The following is a 21,084-nucleotide window of genomic DNA, read 5'->3' as shown; positions in this document are numbered from 1 at the left end:
CAAAGTGGAGGATGACGCAGAAGGATGACGGGCGGCCCGGTGTTCACCTGGGGGTGCCTCTGGTTGACGGCGATGGCGAGCACGTGCCCCTCGCTGGAGAGACGCGCCACGTACGCACCGCGCGACTTCACGGCCTCGCACGCGGGGGAGAGGGAGCCCAGTGCGCAGGCAAACCCGTGCCACGTGGCACTGAATGGCGCCACGCTGGGGAAGGCATGGACAGAGGCGGCGGTCATGCTCTGTAGTAAACAACTCGTCCTTCGCTCACCCACACACACCGCTCACCCTTCACTCACCCGCACACACCGCTCACCCTTCACTCACCCGCACACACCGCTCACCCTTCACTCACCCACACACACCGCTCACCCTTCACTCATCCGCACACACCGCTCACCCTTCACTCACCCGCACACACCGCTCACCCTTCACTCATCCACACACACCGCTCACCCTTCACTCACCCACACACACCGCTCACCCTTCACTCATCCGCACACACCGCTCACCCTTCACTCACCCGCACACACCGCTCACCCTTCACTCACCCACACACAACGCACATTCCTTCGCTCACCCACATACACCTCTCATTCTTCGCTTACCCACACACACCGTTCATCCTTCGCTCACCCACACACACCACTCACCCTTCACTCACCCACACACAACACACATCCCTTCACTCACCCATATACACCACTCATCTTTCACTCACCCACGCAAGCCGCGTGGTGAGCGGTAGCGTGGGAGCCCCGCAGCGGGCTGTGAGGTTGGCGGCAGAGCGAGGGAGGAGGCTCGCGGCTCACCTGAAGAGCGCGTCCGAGCCGTCGAGCCAGCGGAGGAGGAGGCTCGACATGATGAGACTCTCGCCGGCGCTGAACACAAACGAGCAGAGGCAGCAATCGCCCAGCTCCTGCACGCGACGGGGACCGGAGGGGCGACATCGTGGAGGAGGCAGTACACATTCACACACTCAAAGCAACATTTGTGACTCGGTTTTCCTAAAAAACAAAGTCGGAATAGAAAAGTAGCAAGTGATGTTGATATAAAGAACTCTGACAGAAGGCTGAGGTCAGGCATGCCCCATGTAATTAACGGACTAATTAACTGGCAAACAAGCTAATAAGACCAATTACTGTGGCCAGCACCTGACCTCTGCTCCGCTGTGCAAGAAGCCGAGCTGTGCTCGTGAGCACGAGTGGCAGCAACCCATTCTCTGAGCCCTCAATCGCACACGCACGTGCGTGCAGGAACTAATGCTGCGGTCAGCCTAATCGTTAGCAGCTGAGCTGTGCATTGTGCTCTGTCTTTTTCCACACGTGCAGAATTTTAATTGTTCAGCTCAGCGCTCCAGATAAGCGACGTCCAGGGATCTCAAAGGCAGTTCTGTGATATTTCACTTTCGTGGACTCTTCTCCAACACAAAGAGTAGGACTGCTCTGCGAGAATTCCAGATGTTTCCGACTCATGAGGCCAATAGCACAGGGAGAGAGCCCTTATGTCAACCTGCTGCTGGATGAAGGCCTCCCAACGCTCTCTAACTCTAGCGCCGGCGCTCACCGGATCTGTGAAGAACACCGCGTGCGCCGCGGCCTCCTTGTCGGCGGCGCCGGGCAGCGGCACGTCGCTAGGCGGAGGCAGCTGAGCCCAGTGGCCAAGCAGGAGTGAGCCCGGCACGGCGTGCGGGGGGCCCTCCACCCCGCGCAGCTCCCACAGCAGGGGCCCGTCCGGGGACCCCCCAAGCAGCACGCGCCGGCCCTCGTCCGAGGGGAGCACCCACAGACGGGCGGTCGAGCCTGGGAGCAAAAGGAAATTCAAACGCTTGCGGTCTGTTCGTATTTAGCGAACGGTGTTGTTTTAATTGCAATGCCTTATCCTCGTTGTGTGAGATTTCCTCACCTTCTAATCGGATGCAACTCCCAATCGGTTCAGTAGCCTCCTTGTCGGCGATTTTGTAATTAATTAATCGTAATGCTCTACAAATCTAAATCCTAATCCTCAGCAGAGCAGATGGGTAACATCAAGTCACATGTAACTATGAGGCGTGTGGCGATTGCAGGACCCCCAGGCAAACATTTGCAAAGGTTCAAGAATCCATCTTACTATAATCTCCTGGCCACCTCGCAACTCAAGCCAACAACACTTAATATATTAGACGAGGTGGCCGGGAAATGACAGTACAGCAAGTGGGTTGCGCGAGAATTCAGATGAGCATTCAGACTGCACTAGGACTCATCGGTACTGCCATGGCTACGTTTCTTGGTCCTGTACAACTGCTAACACTAACCCAGCCATCCTGTCCCTTTGGCATTCACTTCAAGCTTCAAGTGTATTTAGTTTATCCAGGTGTCGACAACTCGGGAGACCAGGATGAGTCCCGTTTGCATGAGTGACCCGGGACACCAAAAAAGAGCAATAACGTACACCCAAGTACAGCCTTGAAGCATATAGAAATAACAGCAAAAAACCACCATGTACCAGCAAAGGCAGCCAAACAGAAATCAGGGCAGAGATAACCGCGTTACACTTCTCGGTGAGTGGTGTGCCAGGCGCGGCACCTTGTTCGCCCGCACTGCTCGTGAGCGCCAGCACGGCCGGGTGGGCGGGTGCCGTCTTCAGTGAGTCCGTGTCCTTGTGCCACAGGAACAACTCCCCGCTCACCAGCACGCCGGCGAGCCACGCGCCTACGCTCGCACACACGCACACACGGACAGAGAATACAAACCACAGCATCAGCCGGTGCCAGCAAGAATCTGGTACCCACGAAAACCGGTACCAGCAAAATCCGGTAGCAATGAAATCTGGCACCCGTGAAATCCACCACCCATACCATCTGGCACCCCAAGATCTGGCATTCGCTTAATCCAGCAGCCATGAAATCAGAGGTGCCAAATAAATTGGGCACCCAATGACGCCGGCAGCAGTGTGGGCGCTTTGCGACTTGCCGTTTCTGGACGGCGCCATGGCGACGACGCGCGGGAGCAGCGGGTGGAGGCGTGGAACTCGGCGCCGCGTGCGTCCCGACGGTAGGAAAAGTACCGAGGCGCGGCGCTCGTCCAGCAGCAGCAGGTTCTCCGAGTCCTGGCGGTGCCGGTACCGGCGGTGGCACCGGTGGTGGCGCACGGAGAAGAACGGTGCGAGATTAGCCGTGGTTTACGGCGAGGCGCAACCTGGACGTGGTCGGGTGGCTCGCGGGTGGTTCATCATGGCTGTGTCAGAGACACTGAGATGTTTGTTGCATGGCGTCAAAAGTACGCTGTATTATTTTACCATCATGCTTGTTTAGCCTGGAAAGCCCCACTGAATCTCATGACTATTGTCAGGAGGGTCCTGCCAAATTTTCGCAAGAGGGAGGCGATGATTGCTATGCGTAACGTAAAATAATTACAAATAAATCTTCTTTATACTTTTCAATTCTCAGAGCTGATATTTTTACCCAACCTTTTTCGTGATGACATTTTAGTGCAGTCTTTATCAATTCGCTAAACTTTAGCATCATGATTACACAAGGCCGGATGGCTGAAACCTGGCTCCCCACGGCACCAGCTCAGTAATCTCACCCATAAGCCACGTGGCCTCCACTCCCATGCCAAAGGTTGAGAGTTAAGTACCAAAACAAAATCCACGCAGCTCGATACATCCAGCCTTTTGCACCAGAGTGCACGGCACGGGTGGTTTTCCACTGGCTATTCGCTGAGCGATGCCGGTACCACACCGCGACATTCAAACTGAACCTGGCTCGGGACGAAGCAGGGACTGGGACAATGACACGTCCAGCGCATGTGACCTCAACGGCACGGCTCGGCTTGTGAAGTTTAAAAACCGGGTGCCTCTGGAGCCGCGCCGAACTGGTTCGGCACGGTTCGGTTGTATGGTGGGGAAAAAGTAAGTATTGTGTCAAAAGCGACATCCTACCAGGCCCATCCATCTGATCTGAGGCCATGGCTTCCTTCGCTTGATGCTGGCCAAGGCCAGAACCTCCAATCTTCCCTGCATACTCCTGCAGAAGCCTGCACACACAAGTAGACACACAGGCTGCTGATGATCCTACAGATGTTTTATTCCACTTATAATGTTACTGATTTAGCTGCTGCTAATTATGATGCTGACGCTGATGATCCTGCTGATGATAATGCTTATAAAGATGTAACTATTTATGCTGATGATGATGCTGATGATGATGCTACTAATGATGACAACGTTGCTGCTAAAGATGGTGCTAATACTGATGCTGCTCATGACGACAGTGATGGTGCTGATGGCACATTTGATCGTGTGGATGATGATGATGCTTATAATAATGCGAATAAAGTTTTAACTTCTTACGCTACTGAATATAATGCTGATGATAATGCCGCTGCTGACGATAAATGCTGCTGATGGCAATTCGACTGATACTGAAGATGCTTCTGATGCTGCTGTTACTTATACTGAATATGCTGGTTATGTTGGTGTTGCTGCTGCTAAAGATGCTGGTGATGATGATGCTGGTGATGATGCTGCTGGTGATGATGCTGGTGATGATCCTGGTGATGATGCTGCTGGTGATGATGCTGCTGGTGGTGATGATGATGATGATGCTGGTGATGATGATGCTGGTGATGATGCTGCTGGTGCTGCTCGTGATGATGATGCTGGTGATGATGATGCTGGTGATGATGATGCTGGTGATGATGATGCTGGTGATGATGATGCTGGTGATGATGATGCTGGTGATGATGATGCTGGTGATGATGATGCTGCTGGTGATGATGATGCCGGTGATGACGATGCCGGTGATGATGCTGCTGGTGATGATGATGCTGCTGCTGCTGCTGCTGCTCGTGATGATGATGCTCGTGATGATGATGCTGGTGATGATGATCCTGGTGATGATGATGCTGGTGATGATGATGCTGGTGATGATGATGCTGGTGATGACGATGCCGGTGATGATGCTGCTGGTGATGATGATGCTGCTGCTGCTCGTGATGATGATGCTCGTGATGATGATGCTGGTGATGATGATCCTGGTGATGATGATGCTGGTGATGATGATGCTGGTGATGATGATGCTGGTGATGATGATGCTCGTGATGATGATGATGCTGGCGATGATGATGCGGCGTCTTCTGCTAATAATGTTGCTGAGGATGTTGCAGCTGATACCGCTGCTGATGATGATGATGAATGCTGCTGATTATGCTGATACCACTGCTGCTGATGATGAATGCTGCTGATGATGCTGGTGCTGCTGATGATACTGGTGCTGATGATGACTGCTGCTGATGATGCTGGTGCTGCTGATGCTGATGAGGCTGGTGCTAATAAGGCTGATAAGGCTGCTGCTGATGAATGCTGCTGATGAATGCTGATGATGATGCTGATGATGAATGCTGCTGATGATGCTGGTGCTGATGATGACTGCTGCTGATGATGCTGGTGCTGCTGATGCTGATGAGGCTGGTGCTAATAAGGCTGATGATGATGAGGCTGCTGATGATGATGCTGATGATGATGCTGATGGTGAATGCTGCTGATGATGATGGTGATGTGGCGCTAACCTCGACCCTCGCCTCAACTCTTCCTGCTCAGTCCACGCCGCCGCTGTCGCTCGCGTCCATCCTCACCGCCTCGCGGTGCCGCTCCACGCGCCGCTTCGCCTGTGGGAGTTGTTCACTTGTGGTTTACCACTTCTTCTTCTTGCCGATTGTTGTTGTTATTGTTGTTGTTTATTTGTCGGCGACTGCGATCGAGACCCCTCGAGTCCGAGGGCCGCCGTTCGAACCCCACGCCGCTTCCGTCGTCAGGGGGCGTGGCGGGTGCGTCATCCATGTGACCACGCCCCGGGACACGCCCCACTTCCGGTGTAAACATCCGGTGGGGGGGGGTGGCGAGTCGCTGACAGACGCGGGAGCTCCCGCGGGCAGGCGAGGCTCTGCGGTAGCCGCGTGGCCAGCCGCCGCGTGCCCCCCCCACCGCGTGCCCCCCCCACCGCGTGCCCCTCCCCCATCGCCGGCCACCGCGTGCCCCCCCCCCCACCGCGTGCCCCCCCCCCCCACCGCGTGCCGCCCCCATCGCCGGGGCCACCACGTGCCCCCCCACCGCGTGACCCCCCACGGGCCACCGCGTGCCCCCCCACCCCCGGGGCCACCGCGTGCCCTAGCAGTTCACAAATCCTTGCAAGATCTGGACACATTCTCATCAGTGAGCTCCTCCGCTGGCTGTGTCATCACGTAGCCCGCATGCTCAGCCACCGCATGCTCAGCCACCGCATGCTCAGCCACCGCATGCTCAGCCACCGCATGCTCAGCCACCGCATGCCCAGCCACCGCATGCCCAGCCACCGCATGCCCAGCCACCGCATGCCCAGCCACCGCATGCCCAGCCACCGCATGCCCAGCCACCGCATGCCCAGCCACCGCATGCCCAGCCACCGCATGCCCAGCCACCGCATGCCCAAGCAGCTTCTGTTTGGCCGCATAGAGGCGGGCTAAACGGGCACGACACGGGCTGGAGAAGAAATAGAGCTGATGCGGTCCGGGAGGATGTGGAGCTAAGTGGATTTGCCGACGACCGGTACCAGCGGTGTCAAGATCGGCTTCTTTGGAGGAGACTCGTGAAGGACGCTGCTGCTACTGGGCAGTTGGAGGCAGTCGCTCTCCAGCAACAGCGGAGGGCGGAGGAGCGACGCTCACAACAACGAGCAGAGCGCCGGGCGGCTAAGATGCAACTAGTTGGCACAGCAAGGGGCACAGCTGTTGTGCATTTCTACCGGTCATCTCAGTCAGCCGACCCATGGCACCCGGATCTGTCCCGTGACCTCCTGCCAGCGAACCTTCGACACTTCACGAGGCCTCGGAGTGCACCTAGCCTGGCACAACCGTCGTGGTGACGTCACCGCCACTTAGTGGCGAATGGCATTGTTGTGTGGAAGTGATTGGTGGTGATGGTAGTCTTTGTCTTTTGACGATGGTGGTTGCAGCATTAGCGATGATTGTTAGTAAGAGTAATTCATGGTCGTGATGCTGGTTGTAGTAATGATGATGGTGATGGCAGTGGTGATGGCGCGGGTGTTGATGATGATGGTGGGTGACGATTCTGATCATGAATATACTAAAGATGATGATCATAATCACGATGGTGACCAAACAATACACACTGAGCCACGGTCATCGTGCTGTGTGTGCGTATGGCTGAAACACAATGATTTAAGGGTGGTGATGATGATGCAGGCGACGATATAAGAAGAACAGCAGGTGGTGCTATAGTGCAAAATGTGACGGCAACACCGATTTAATGTTCACGTGAATCAATGACTCGAACTCAGAACAGTCCCACTCACTGTCCGCATCGACTCGACCTGATTTCATATTACAAGTGTGTTCTCAACACGCGCACATTGTTCAGAATGCCTAAGAATAAAAAAACGAATATTTGCGGAGACAAAGGCGGCCGGGCGGACGTGGTGCTAGCCTCATCCGTGTCCTTGTTGGCAGGGTGGTGGTGGCGTTCGCACGTAATCCAGCACTGTGAAGGCGGCGAGGGTTAGTGGATCACGCAAATGTTGTGAAAACGCTCCATGGTTGTCGAGGCGTTGCCATAACTCTGGCTCGTCAGGCAAAGGCAGTTCAGCAAACAAATGTGGATTCCGCCCGTTCCATCTGTGTGGGTTAGACTTTTCCCCTCGCACGCGTTGGATATTTGCGGATATTCGGGTTTCCTCCCACATATGGACTAGCCGATAACTTCACGGATAGAGGACTAATCTTGATTTGAAGCTTTTGTGACTGCAGGAATCCATACTCTTTGGTTCTTTCGGTAAAGTCACGTCGGTATAAAATAAAATAAATCACGACGTTTCGGGCGCAACACAAGCGTCCATCATCAGGTGGGAAAGCATCGATGACTGCAGATCTTGGGCAACTGTTGACGTCGACTAACCGCGTGGCTGGCTTCCCACTTGTTGGTGGCTCCTCGCGCCTCTGAATCGTTCTCTGTTCGAGCGTGAAAATATTCTGTCCGCGTTATAAATTTAAATACCTATTGTTTATACATTCTGCTTATCGTAATCTACGGGATTGTTAAACATTTTTAATCGCAAAAAAACCTCCACAAAATCTAGATAATTATAGCGACGCAAGTCTTACACGGAAGTCAGCTGAAATTCACCTGAATAGAATTCATACTCTTTGGTTCTTTCGGTAAAGTCACGTAGGTATAAATTATATACCGAAAGAACCAAAGAGTATGGATTCCTGCAGTTACGAAAGCTTCAAATCAAGATTGAATAGAATTCGTGGACAAAGATAACTGAAGAGTGCTTAGATAAGTGTGGAGAGATACGTGACCTGAATTACACTGAGAAAACGGGATGAGGAAGACGTGGCTCATAGAACAAATGCAAATCAGAGACATGATTTTTCCTAAAGATAAGTACATGTGCTTGGGCCAGGACACGGCGTGGCTACGAGGGATAACTATCGGTGGTCGAGACTCATAACGGAGTGACAAGCCAAGGAGAACACGCCCGAGTGAACGTCCACCGTAGCGGAGATGGAGCCATGAAATCGGCTCGCGTGCAGGGACTCGATTGATTGTGTTGCATCGCGAGACCATCAGAGGAGGCGAAGATGGCTATGGGGGGCCCTCATTCAGAAGTGGATTGATATTTGGCTGATAACGATCACGTACAGGCAAAACCTGTTGAATCCGTTTATGCAAACGGTGTCGTCAAACCGCATTTCATATCACTTCATTTGTATTCCTTGTTAAGTCTTTTCTTAAACAAATTCTGTCGATGCAAACCACAGATAGAGAGTTACGCGAGTGAGTTTCAGCTGGCACGAGAGATCGTTTTTGATAGCCGCACGATCCGCCTGGAATCATCGCGCGTGGCTTCCCTGATCCGGAACCGCAGCGAATTGATAAGGCGCGGATGTGTTCGTGCGCGGCCACTTTGTCAATCCACTGCTGGATGATGGCCCTCTGAACTCCCGCGTGGCTCGTGGGGGTTATTTAGCACACCACATCCAGTATTCTTCTCGTTATGGTCGTGGCTACATGGTCACGTGCATATTATTCCAGCCTATACCGGCGACTTGGAAAATATGCGCACACCGGGCAAACCACGTTCAGTATCCCTCTCTCAAGGGCTGTGGATAAAAGGTCACGCGCACACTACATACTATTCATTGAGTCATAGCCACTGATACAGACTGCCAAGATGAGACGAGTGTTATACACGTGTACACGTGCGCTTTCTTTTTTTTTCAATCCGTTGCATGTGCGGGTCGTGGGGAGCTATCTGGCCATACTTCACCGCGCTGGTCAGTGCGCGTTTGTGACAGGGGACGCCCAAGACCGGTTCAGGTATCACAACCGCTGTTCGTCGACTGCGCCACTGCTCCACCCCAAAGTTTGAAAACGGAGTACTATTTAAACTGGCGGGTGTCGGGTGGCACAAGAAACAATATTTTGTTCTTTGCATGCTTGATACAAAAATACATTGACAGATAACACAACCTCGGTAATGCATCTCTTAACAGTGCCTCCATACACACGGTTACACTTCACAAACATTCCGAAATGTAACAAACATCGGAACATTTGAAATCGGTCTATTTTTGATGCATAAAATCAGCTCGCTTGTGCGTGCCCACGATAAGCGGGGAGCGCGCGCTCGGGCGCAGCAGGGGCTGGGCACCCTGAGAGATGACACTGGCTTTGGGTGGAGGGCCTCCATCCAGCAGTGGATTGACCACTGCCGATGTGATGATGACAACGACGACGACGACGATGAAGAATTCTCGAATTCAGATACGCACACCGGACGCTTTTCTCAACAATGTTGCCCGTCCACTTTCGTCGCACAGACCCTTGGCACTGCAGTCCTATTATCACAACACATTGGCACTCAATACACACATAGGCAAAGGCGCAAACCCTGCAATTTTGCCTGCTCCCGCCACTGCTGGCAGATTGGCCGCCACTCGAGGGAGCTCTAGGAGGGTACGTCGGCCCACTCTCTCACGCGAGTACCCACACCTCGCCCCACCACTCTCGACATGCTGCTTGATCGGCGTTACTGCGGTCTACGCGTTTGTTGTACTGCTTGCTGGGTATTTGGTGCGGGGTGCGGGGTGGGAAGTCCACCATCGGTTCAACTGCCGCGCCGTTCCGAATAGAAACGGCGACCTCGGGATCGGCCCGGGATCGGCCCGGGCGTTGCGAACCAATTGAACGACGGTAGCTTCCCCCGTTGACAATAACATCGATCAATTATCCGGATTATAAGACGCTTCGGAAAGTAAAACTTACCCCCCCTCCCCCCTCCACAAATGCGTGCACGGTTTCCCGATGCACACAGATCTGGGCACACACAAACACGGACAACTACCGGATTGTAAGGCGCCTCTCCCCCCCCCCCACTCCATCCTCTGAACTTTTGTTTCAAAATACAATTTGGAGAGCGAGGTGACTGCCCCGCGTGTGTCGCTCCACCGTTTGGACTCGAGTCGCTAAGTGCTGTCAGTCAACTTCGCCATCTGCCCGAGAGTCGTCATTCTTCCTCGTTCCGTGTAGCCACTGCACTCTCGATAAAGCGGCGCTCAAAGCAAGCGATCTGAAGCAATCGTCGACAGCTTTAAACCACCGTGCCCTCTTGAATAAAACTGCCTGGCGTGTGATGCTGGTATAGTGGTGGTTGGTATGTGAGCAATGTTGGAGATTTTCCACTTTGGCGGTGGTGGGGGGTGGTGATGATGGTGGTGGTGGTGGAGGTGGTGGAAGTGGTGGTGTGGTGGAGGTGGTGGTGGAGGTGGTGGTGGAGGTGGTGGTGGATGAGGTGGTGGAGGTGGTAGTGGAGGTGGTGGTGGTGGAGGTGGTGGTGGTGGAGGTGATGGAAGTAGTGGTGTTGTGGAGGTGGTGGTGGTGGTGGAAGTGGTGGTGTGGTGGAGGTGGTGGTGGAGGTGGTGGTGGATGTGGTGGAGGTGGTGGTGGAGGTGGTGGAGGTGGTGGTGGTGCAGGTGGTGGAGGTGGTGGTGGAGGTAGCGGTTAGCGCGCTGCACTACGAACTCGGCCACCCGAGTTCGATTCCCGCTCACGGCCAAGCACCGGTGACGATTATTTGCACCGGTCCTGGGCCTCCCCTAGGTCGACTCAGCCTCAAATGAGTACCTGGTGTGGTGTGTAAACATCGCCACTCGGGAGACAAAGGCGACCAGGTGTGCTGCTGTTTCGATCTTTAAAGGTGCACGCTAACAGCACTTAGCCCAACAGTCTGTTAACGCTAAATCTTTGCTGCATCATGAGACCGAGTGAGAGGGCGACGGCTTGGCGTCGCCTTCACCCAGCAGTGAATAGATCATGGCCGATAAAACAAAATCTTTACGTTACAAACGCGAGTGCCATCTGGCAAAATCCAAACTCTGCCTTCTCCACTCGTGAGTCGACTCAGCCTAAAATAATTGCACGGTACGGGATTGAGTGTAACGATGTCCACGTGAGCAATGGGAAAACAAAAGCGACCGGAGAGCGCGTGATTGTCTCCCCACCCACTCCTTTAGAAATCATTCTCACTATTACGTTACTCGGATTGAGTTGTATTACTCTGAGTAGCATTCCGCTGGCGTGAAATGTCCTCCGGCTAATGAGAGCGACACACAAGCCCGGCGCAACCCAAGTGACTCTCACCTGAATCACGGCGGCGCAGGTGCAATTCCACTCCAATTTGGCAACTCGGCTGTGACGCGCAGCGAAACGGACACTCGCAGCAGAAACTGGAACAAAAGAAGCGAGGTAGAGAAGGCGTTCGATTTGGAGGTGCACTCCTCCTCTGCCATGGTAGGGAGCTGATGAGCAACGTTCAATGCCCAGGTTGGTGAGTGGACGGCTCCAGAAATAGCCCGGGGTGGAAGTCGCGGATAGCCGTAAACTCACTCAAGAGAGATCCATAGACGCACAGAGAACGACACTCTCACAAAGAGACCCACAGACTCACACAGGAAACCCATGTTCTCAAAAAGAAACACAAGGGCGAATGGTCGGGTGTGGGTCGTGCCCTTGCTGACGCGTTTGCCGTGCCGTGTTTTCGAGGGACATACTCAAGGAATACGTGGATCAGGAAACGAACACCGTCGTGGTAAAGTATGGTCAAACGACCCCTGTGAGGCCCTTGTCCAGCAGTGGGTCGACGCGACGTGCCGTGCACGCGCTGCGTGCACCCCGCACACGCAGCGCGGAGCTGTGATTGCTTGTGACCGCTCGCTGGGTTCCGTGGCACGCATGGCCGATGGCTCCGCTCATCGAGTTACCGCCGCAATTTGTAGGGGACACTCGAGAAGGGGGCAGCGTGAGGGGGGGGGGGTGGGGGGGCAATCATCGCGGCTACGCGCCCCTGCACGCGGCAGGTGCCGCTACCCCCAACACTCTCCCCAACACTCTCCCAACACTCTCCCCGCTCTCACCAACTCTCTCCCCACTCTCTCCAACACTCTCCTCGCTCTCCCCAACCCTCTCCTCACTCTTCCCAACACTCTCCCCGCTCTCACCAACTCTCTCCCCACTCTCCCCAACTCTCTCCTCGCTCTCCCCAACACTCTCCCCGCTCTCCCCAACTCTCTCCCCACTCTCTCCAACACTCTCCTCGCTCTCCCCAACCCTCTCCTCGCTCTTCCCAACACTCTCCCCGCTCTCACCAACTCTCTCCCCACTCTCCCCAACTCTCTCCTCGCTCTCCCCAACACTCTCCCCGCTCTCACCAACTCTCTCCCCACTCTCTCCAACACTCTCCCCGCTCTCCCTAACACTCTCCCCGCTCTCCCCAACTCTCTCCTCGCTCTCCCCAACACTCTCCCCGCTCTCACCAACTCCCTCCCCACTCTCTCCAACACTCTCCTCGCTCTCCCCAACCCTCTCCTCGCTCTTCCCAACACTCTCCCCGCTCTCCCTAACACTCTCCCCGCTCTCCCCAACTCTCTCCTCGCTCTCCCCAACACTCTCCCCGCTCTCCCCAACTCTCTCCCCAACACTCTCCCCGCTCTCCCCAACACTCTCCGCAACACTCTCCCCGCTCTCCCCAACTCTCTCCCCGTTCTCACCAACACTCTCCCCGCTCTCCCCAACACTCTCCCCGCTCTCCCCAACTCTCTCCCCGCTCTCCCCAACTCTCTCCCCGCTCTCCCCAACTCTCTCCCCGCTCTCCCCAACACTCTCCTCGCTCTCCCCAACTCTCTCCCCGCTCTCCCCAACACTCTCCCCGCTCTCCCCAACTTTCTCCCCGCTCTCCCCAACTCTCTCCCCGTTCTCCCCCAACACGCTCCCCACTCTCCGCAACACTCTCCCCGCTCTCCCCAACTCTCTCCCCGTTCTCACCAACACTCTCCCCGTTCTCCCCCAACACTCTCCCCGCTCTCCCCCAACACTCTCCCCGCTCTCACCGACACTCTCCCCGCTCTCCCCCAACACTCTCCCCACTCTCCGCAACACTCTCCCCGCTTTACCCAACACTCTCCCCGCTCTCCCCCAACACTCTCCCCGCTCTCCCCCAACACTCTCCCCGTTCTCCCCCAACACTCTCCCCGCTCTCCCCCAACTCTCTCCCCGTTCTCACCAATACTCTTCCCGCTCTCCCCCAACACTCTCCCCACTCTCCGCAACACTCTACCCGCTCTACCCAACACTCTCCCCGCTCTCACCAACACTTTCCCCGCTCTACCCCAACACTCTCCCCGCTCTCCCCCAACACTCTCCCCACTCTCCGCAACACTCTCCCCGATCTACCCAACACTCTCCCCGTTCTCCCCAACTCTCTCTCGCTCTCCCCAACTCTCTCCCCGCTCTCCCCAACACTCTCCCCGCTCTCCCCCAACACCCCCCATCCCACTCCTTCAGTCGCTCCGTCGTTTATTTAATTGGAGGGAAGTGAAACCCGAGGCTGAGCTCTCATTCGCTTCAATTGAGGCAGCGGCGCCCACGCGTGCGTGATTGTGTGTGGGGGGGGGGGGGGGTGTTGGGGGGGGGGTCGGGGGGCGTGGGGTGTGAGAGTGGGGGGCGCAGGGTGTGAGTGGAGGGGGGGGGGGCTGTGTATGGTGGGTGAACGCGCAGAGCGGTGGCGCAGTGGTTAGCGCATTGCGCTGTTCTCGAGTTGCGTCTCTCCAGACAGGTTGATGATTTCATGCTTTGGCCAAGAAAGCCACACTGAGACCGAAGACAATGAGGTGCGTTTCGCGATAGCAGCAAACCCGAGAACCGGGAGGAAACCAACGCAGAGCAGACCAACAAGCAACAAAACGTGCCCCGTATGGCCTTTAACCTGCTGTTGGAGCTGTTTGCGACCACCTATGAAGGCCAATGGGGCATAGCAGGGCGTGGTGTGGTCAGCACTGCGCGAAGCCGCCCTCTGTCTCCCCAGGTGCGATGTTTACACACCGCACCAGGTCCTAATTTAAGGCCGAGTCTACCTAGGGGGGGATATGTCCAGTAGGGGCGGGTTACAAAGTTAGAACAACAATTTTTTCTTAAACCTGGTAGGAGTCCAACGTATAGAAAAGCTTAGAAAGATACTAAAACTAAGTAAATACAATCAATAAAGTATGTAAGTACAAATTGCATAAGTACATCCATTTTTTGATGATTTGTGTAGCACTAAATGCAAGCTTGGGCAAGGCAGCAAAACAACAATTCCCAGACGACACGAAGACAACACATAGTCCCTCAATACAATTGCACGTAAAAATGTAACTATCGAGTACATGGGTAAGGCTCAAAGTTGGAATTCACACATTTGCAAATGTGTATCTATCCAGCACTAATCTTCTGCGGCAGGATATTTGTTGAAGCAAAGTGTCACGACGTGAAGGGAGCAAACCAAAGGGGGTGTTCCAAAACGTTGGTGCTTCAACGTCTCCGTCGCCAATTCCGATGTGTCTATTCTCGTCGTGCGCATGGCAGGAGCAATGTGGAGGTCTGCTGGGCACGACGAGAGGGCTTTCGGAGGGCTGTTGGTGTCGCTTTTATATTCCTCCTCATCCTTAGGAGGAGCGCAGAGTTAACGGTGGTTTGCTATATGGTCCATATCATAAGACAATTTTTTTAGTGTTAGATCGCGTAAATGTACAAATGTGTCGTTAAAACCCGCCACCACCCGACACAGCCAATGTGTAAGGGTTGGCACGTAAAAAGAACATGCCAATTTGTAACTAGTACAGCACACCGGTGTGTTGGAGATTAAATCAACATCAATTACAATCTGATCCTCCGTTTCGTACTCAGATTGAAAATATTGTAACGAATTGGCACGTTCTGTTTACGTGACAAACCTTACTAATTATCTGTGTCGGGTAGTGGCGGGTTAAACGACACATTTATACATTTACACGATCTTTCCCAAAAAAAATTGATATTCTGGATGATATTGGTGTTAAACTATATGGTCCATAGTTTGAGGCTCGTGGCCAACAGGCTTGCCGTTCATTCTCTATGACGAAGATGCGCAACATCGGCCTGTCGATGATCTGATGCGGTTGATGGTTTCGCTACTGTTGTGTGTTCGAGGGGGACTCTGAGAGCTAAGACGAGGTGCGATGATGATGTTCGGGTTCTCGAATGAGGAGGTGTTTATTATCCTGGACGTGCGCGTTATTCCACTCCGTTGGCACAGCAGCAGCAAAACTAAAAACTAAATTTTATTTAACCAGGTAAGGCCCATTGAGTTGTGTAGCTCTCATTCAGAAGCGACCTGGCAAACACATGCTAGCTCAACGAAGTGGCCTATCATGTGGACATTTATAGCGGTCGAATGCTCTAAACTATCGTTTCTGAAGGTGGAGCGAAAACCCGGAGGACCTGGACAAAAATCCACGCGATCACGGGCAGAGCATGCAAACTCCAAATATACAATCGTCAGGATCAGGATCGAACACACGACTTCCTGCATACCAGGCGAGGTAGTTAACATCTCCTAGCCACCATGGCGCATTAGGATGGTGACCACAGCAGCAGCAACAGCAGCGCGATCCCAGAAGGGATTGGATCGGGACGGCGAGGAAGGGACAATTTTGAGATCTTGCTCGACCAGCGGCACCTCGTCCGAGTTCAATTTAATCGCGCGTGGTGGTGCTTCCTGCATGCAATCTCAGTGCAGATGTTCCATTTCTCTAAATACTTTTTTGTTGTTGTTATTGCTACTCGTAAAACATGAAGGCATATTTTTTTGTGAGTAAGTTGTTTAGGTAGGGTTTGCGTTCGCGACGGCTTAAATACGAGTGGCCACGTGTGATGAGCCGCGTGGGTGTCGAAGGATCGTGCTTGAGAGAGGGAGGGAGAGGCAGTGGTGTTTAGAGTTTGTCTCAACTCACCCGCTAAGCCGCTTAAAGCTTCCATCCCCCCCCCCCCACCCTCTGTCCTGGCTCTCTCCGTGCTACTGATAAGCGAGCATCGCACACACGAGGAGGGGGCCAGCAGAGAGTGGCCACGTTTCCGTGACCGGCAGAATTAGGTCCGGCCTCTATCTCTTTCTCTCTCTACACACCTTGAGAATATACTTTGTTTTACAAGTAAAATGTATTAGTATTCTTAAGAAGGTCGTGCATTCTTTTTGTTTAATGTTTTCTCTCATTTGTATTGTGTTGCTTATCCCCGAATTATATTTGCTTTCATGATAAAGGCTTTTGGGTTATATCGCGTGAATATAAATGTGTCGCAACCCTCCACCACCCGACACGGCCAATCAGTAAAAAAATGTGTCACGTTAACAAAACGCCAATAAGTTACTTCTCCAGCCCACCGGCGTGTTTGAAGAGTGAATCCACAACATTCATGTGGTGTGCTGAAGAAGTATCTTATTGGCGTTTTGTTAACGTGACACATTGTTTTGCTGATTGACCGTGTCGGGTGGTGGAGGGTTGCGACACATTTATACTTACGCGATATAACCCAAAAGCCTTTATTATGATTAATACTGGTCGCGAAAGCCTACGTGTTAAACTGTATTTGCTTTCTTGATGTCAAGCTTTCGTGACTGCAGGAATCCATACTCGTTGGTTCTGTCGGTATATATTTTATACCTACGTGACTTGACCGAAAAAAACAAAGAGTATGTATTTGCTTTCTTCGTTGTCACAGCACTTGTGATTAGACTCTTGCTTTTGTCACTGCGGTGACCCGGCTCACTCGGGCAAAATGAGACTCGTCCCCGCTCTCTTGAGCTCTCACCCTGGGCGAACAAAGTCATCTTGAAAACTCAACTTGAAACGCAATCGGCCCCACCGCTCACGAGCGTGTACACGCACACACACCACACCCCCGCCCCCCTTCAACGCGAAACAGGAACACGAACACACACGCACCGATTGCGTTTCAACTCGGGTGTTCAGGTCGATTTTGTGTAAGTAGGGGAGATCTAAAGAAAGCAGGACGGAGCCCTTGTGCAAAAGAGTGACGTGGCTCACCTAAATGGCAAAAATCAAATGACGCAAACGCAAGGGCAGCCGGCGAAGCAAACAGAAATCGGAGCCAAAACAATCGCGCTTCAGCAGAAATGAAAACCAGTGCGGAATGGACGAAAGCGAGCACCTTGCAGCACACAAATCATGCAAACCCCCCACAGAAACCCCCCCCCCTCCCATCTTATCACCCCTCCCCCCAACCCCCCCCCCCCCCCGGCTTCGATTCGACCAGAAAACTCTGAACCTCGCACGAGGGTCCAACGCGGGCGCACAGGAGGGCGGGAGTGGTGGGGGGGAGGGCCCCCCCATTCCCCAAGCCACGGCCCCCACCCACAGCTCCCACCCACAGCCTCCACCCACGGCCCCCACGCACGTCCCCCACCCACGTCCCCCACACACGGCCCCCACACACGGCCTCCACCCACGCCCCCACTCATGGCCCCCACCCACGGCCCCCAATCACGGCCCCCACCCACGCGGCCTCCACAACAAACGCCATCAATTGGTGGTCCGTGAATTGGAGCCGACTTACGTAAACCGCTCCTTTAACTCTGCACATTCGGACAGCCTACATGGGAGGTGCCTGCGCCTGTTTTCCCACTGCACGACCGAGCCGTGCCACGGCCCCGTGCGCCGAGCCAGCCCAGAGTGGCTTAGGAGGCACCCGCTTGTTTTTCCACCGCGGAACAACGAGCCGTGCCACCGATGCCACGCCACCGCAATTAACGCGCGATGATGCCCGCCGCTTGGCCCTGCTTGGCCCCGCTTGGCGAAGCGGCGAGCGCGTCGCCTCCGACTCACGCCAAACACCAGCGGCGAATTTCTCAACCGCTCCTGGCTCTCTCTCTCTCTGTCTCCCATCTCCGTCCATGCGGAATCCTGGGATCCGCGCGCGGCGCGCAAGCACCGCGGCAGTGTTGAGACTAAAAGGCGAGATGGGCCCGGTAGGGGGGGGGGGGGGGCTCACCGCACGCCACCCTCCCCTCGTGTGAGCTCGCCAAGCAGCGCCGGCGCTTCATCGTCGAGGGCCAACACCGGTGGCCTTCGCGAGAGTAATTGTACCCGCGATCGTGTGGATTACAACTCGCACGTTCTAATCACCACGAGCGCCGCCGGCACGGGCCGAGTTACTTCGTGAAGGTTTCTTGGGGGGGGGGGGGGGGGGGGTGGAGGGGTGGGGGGTCTCCAGTACCCAGATCGATCCCAGAGCTTTCCTGATCCCCCCCCCCCAACAGGGGAAATTAATAAATAATTAATCTTTCAACGCTTCCACGGACTATTTGAACACGTGTCGACAGCCCTGGATATTCCACGTTACTATGCCAGAGAGCGGTTAATCCGCGGGTCAGTCGATACTGTTGAGTTTCCGACCCAGAATCATTGAGTGGTACTCTATTTTAGCGACCACGGAAGGATGGTGAATAGCAATCGTGAAGACACACAGCAGGCGCTTAGCCACAGGGGGGTGGTGAGGAGGATGGTGAGGAGTGGGTGAGGTATGGTCAAGTTGGTGAGGGAGTGAGGGATGTTGAGGGGTAGTGAGGAAGATGTTCGTTGTGAGGGGTGGTGAGGGGGTATGTATGTTGAATTTATTTTGTACCGTACGTAGCCAACCCTGCTAATCGTTGGAGTGAGGGGGTGAGTGAGGGGCTGAGGGGTGAGTGAGTGAGGGGTGAGTGAGGGTTGGGTGAGGGGGTGAGTGAGAGGCTGAAGGGTGAGTGAGTGAGTGAGGGGTGAGTGAGGGGGTGAGTGAGAAGCTGAGGGGTGAGTGAGTGAGGGGTGAGTGAGGGGGTGAGTGAGTGAGGGGTGAGTGAGAGGCTGAAGGGTGAGTGAGTGCGGGGTGAGGGGTGAGTGAGAGGCTGAAGGGTGAGTGAGGGTTGGCTGAGGGGTGAGTGAGGGGTGAGTGAGAGGCTGAGGGGTGAGTGAGGGGTGAGTGAGGGGTGAGTGAGAGGCTGAGGGGTGAGTGAGGGGTGAGGGGTGAGTGAGGGGTGAGTGAGAGGCTGAGGGGTGAGTGAGTGAGGGGTGAGTGAGGGTTGGGTGAGGGGGTGAGTGAGAGGCTGAAGGGTGAGTGAGTGAGTGAGGGGTGAGTGAGGGGGTGAGTGAGAGGCTGAGAGATGAGTGAGGGGGTGAGTGAGAGGCTGAAGGGTGAGTGAGTGAGTGAGGGGTGAGTGAGGGGGTGAGTGAGAGGCTGAGAGATGAGTGAGGGGGTGAGTGAGAGGCTGAAGGGTGAGTGAGTGAGGGATGAGTGAGGGGGTGAGTGAGAGGCTGAAGGGTGAGTGAGGGGGTGAGTGAGAGGCTGAAGGGTGAGTGAGTGAGGGATGAGTGAGGGGGTGAGTGAGAGGCTGAAGGGTGAGTGAGAGGGTACAGGGTGAGGGGTCGTGAGAACTCGTGAACAGGGTGGAGTGAGGAGGGGTGAGTTAGGGAGTGAGTGGTGAGTGAGGAGGCGAAGAGTGAGGGCTTGTGAGCGGAGTGAGTGAGGGGTGAGGATCAGGTGTCACGGAACCCGCGTTATTCCTTTAGCAGAAGCCGTGGTGGATGTGTTGGTGGTGGTGGTTGTGGTGGTGGTGGCTGTGGTGGTGGTTGTGGTGGTTGTGGTGGTGGTGATTGTGGTGGTGGCTGTGGTGGTGGTTGTGGTGGTGGTGGTTGTGGTGGTGGCTGTGGTGGTGGTTGTGGTGGTGGTTGTGGTGGTGGTGATTGTGGTGGTCAAATTAAATATGTAACTAATAAGCTTGTGCCGGAGACCCCGGGGGGACAGGCGTCTATGACGTCTCCTGGCCAAACCCCAATTGGCGGAGCCAGGAGATTGAATCGCTACCCTTGGGGCTCCTCCAGAAACAACGAAAAGCTACTTCGTGTGGCCACGTGGAATGTTCGAACGCTCACTGCGGAGGAGAGGCTGCCACTCCTGTCGGGAGCTGGACCGGTACCGCCTGGATCTCTGTGGCATTCAGGAGGTCCGGTGGACCGGTTCTGGTTCCTGCCACCATGAGGGGTGGACAGTCCTCTACTCGGGGCAGCAGACTGCCAAACAAAAGGGTGTGGCTATTCTTTTGAACAAAAGAATGAAGGGGGCGTGGGAGCGTGGCGGTGAGGTGTGGGAAGCTGTAAGCCCCAGGCTACTTTGGGCTCGCCTTCCCATCAACCGGAGGCGAGGAGTGGTGGTCGTGGTTACTTATGCCCCCACCGAAGACGCAAATCGATGGAGGGATGCAGGGAAAGCCGATGAGTTAGATGCCTTCTATGACCTCCTGTCACAGGTGCTGGCAAAAGTGGCCCCTCGGGATAGAGTCATCTTGTTGGGTGACTTCAATGCCCGAGTTTGTCATGATGCTGGCACCTGGTCTGGAGTGATTTGAGGGCATGGACCAGATCAGCTCAATAACAACGGCAGGAGGCTGCTAGATTTGTGTGCAGCCCATGGGCTTGTAATTACCAACACGCTGTTCCGGCATCGGCGCATCCACACAACATCATGGATGCATGCCGGGTCCAGGCAAGACCATCTGCTGGACTACATAGTGACGGACCAGCGGATGCGAGCCCATGTCCTTGACACCAGTACCTACCGTGGAGCTGATCTGCCCTCTGACCATCGACTACTCATCTGTAAGATGCGCCTGCAATTCTTCCACTCCGGTGGTGGGTGTACACCCAG

The 21,084-nt window shown here is 54.7% G+C and overlaps 1 protein-coding gene across 3 annotated transcripts in view; it reads right to left on the bottom strand.

Moving 5' to 3' along the window:
- The window catches only part of CPLANE1 (ciliogenesis and planar polarity effector complex subunit 1), a 49,133-nt gene extending 43,175 nt beyond the window's left edge, over positions 1 to 5,958 (bottom strand). For 2 of the 3 annotated variants that reach the window (XM_076073934.1, XM_076073936.1), the window contains exons 1-7: positions 5,547 to 5,957; positions 3,919 to 4,013; positions 2,949 to 3,084; positions 2,562 to 2,687; positions 1,564 to 1,799; positions 810 to 916; positions 48 to 204 (exon numbers count right to left, since the gene is read on the bottom strand). In XM_076073934.1, the coding sequence (XP_075930049.1) occupies positions 48 to 204; positions 810 to 916; positions 1,564 to 1,799; positions 2,562 to 2,687; positions 2,949 to 3,084; positions 3,919 to 3,999 (843 nt within the window). In that variant the 5' untranslated portion in view covers positions 4,000 to 4,013; positions 5,547 to 5,957. Of the gene's footprint in view, positions 1 to 47; positions 205 to 809; positions 917 to 1,563; positions 1,800 to 2,561; positions 2,688 to 2,948; positions 3,085 to 3,918; positions 4,039 to 5,546 lie in introns of all 3 variants that reach the window. The other variant, XM_076073935.1, reaches the window with a different exon arrangement.
- Positions 5,959 to 21,084: the final 15,126 nt, after the last annotated feature.

Source organism: Petromyzon marinus, chromosome 44 (genome assembly GCF_048934315.1).
Source record: "Petromyzon marinus isolate PM22_M1 ecotype Great Lakes invasive population chromosome 44, UKy_Petmar_22M1.pri1.0, whole genome shotgun sequence".
In the NCBI taxonomy this organism is placed as follows: Eukaryota; Metazoa; Chordata; class Hyperoartia; order Petromyzontiformes; family Petromyzontidae; genus Petromyzon; species Petromyzon marinus.
Note: the sequence above shows the minus strand (reverse complement) of the source record. Positions and strands in the feature narration are given on the sequence as shown.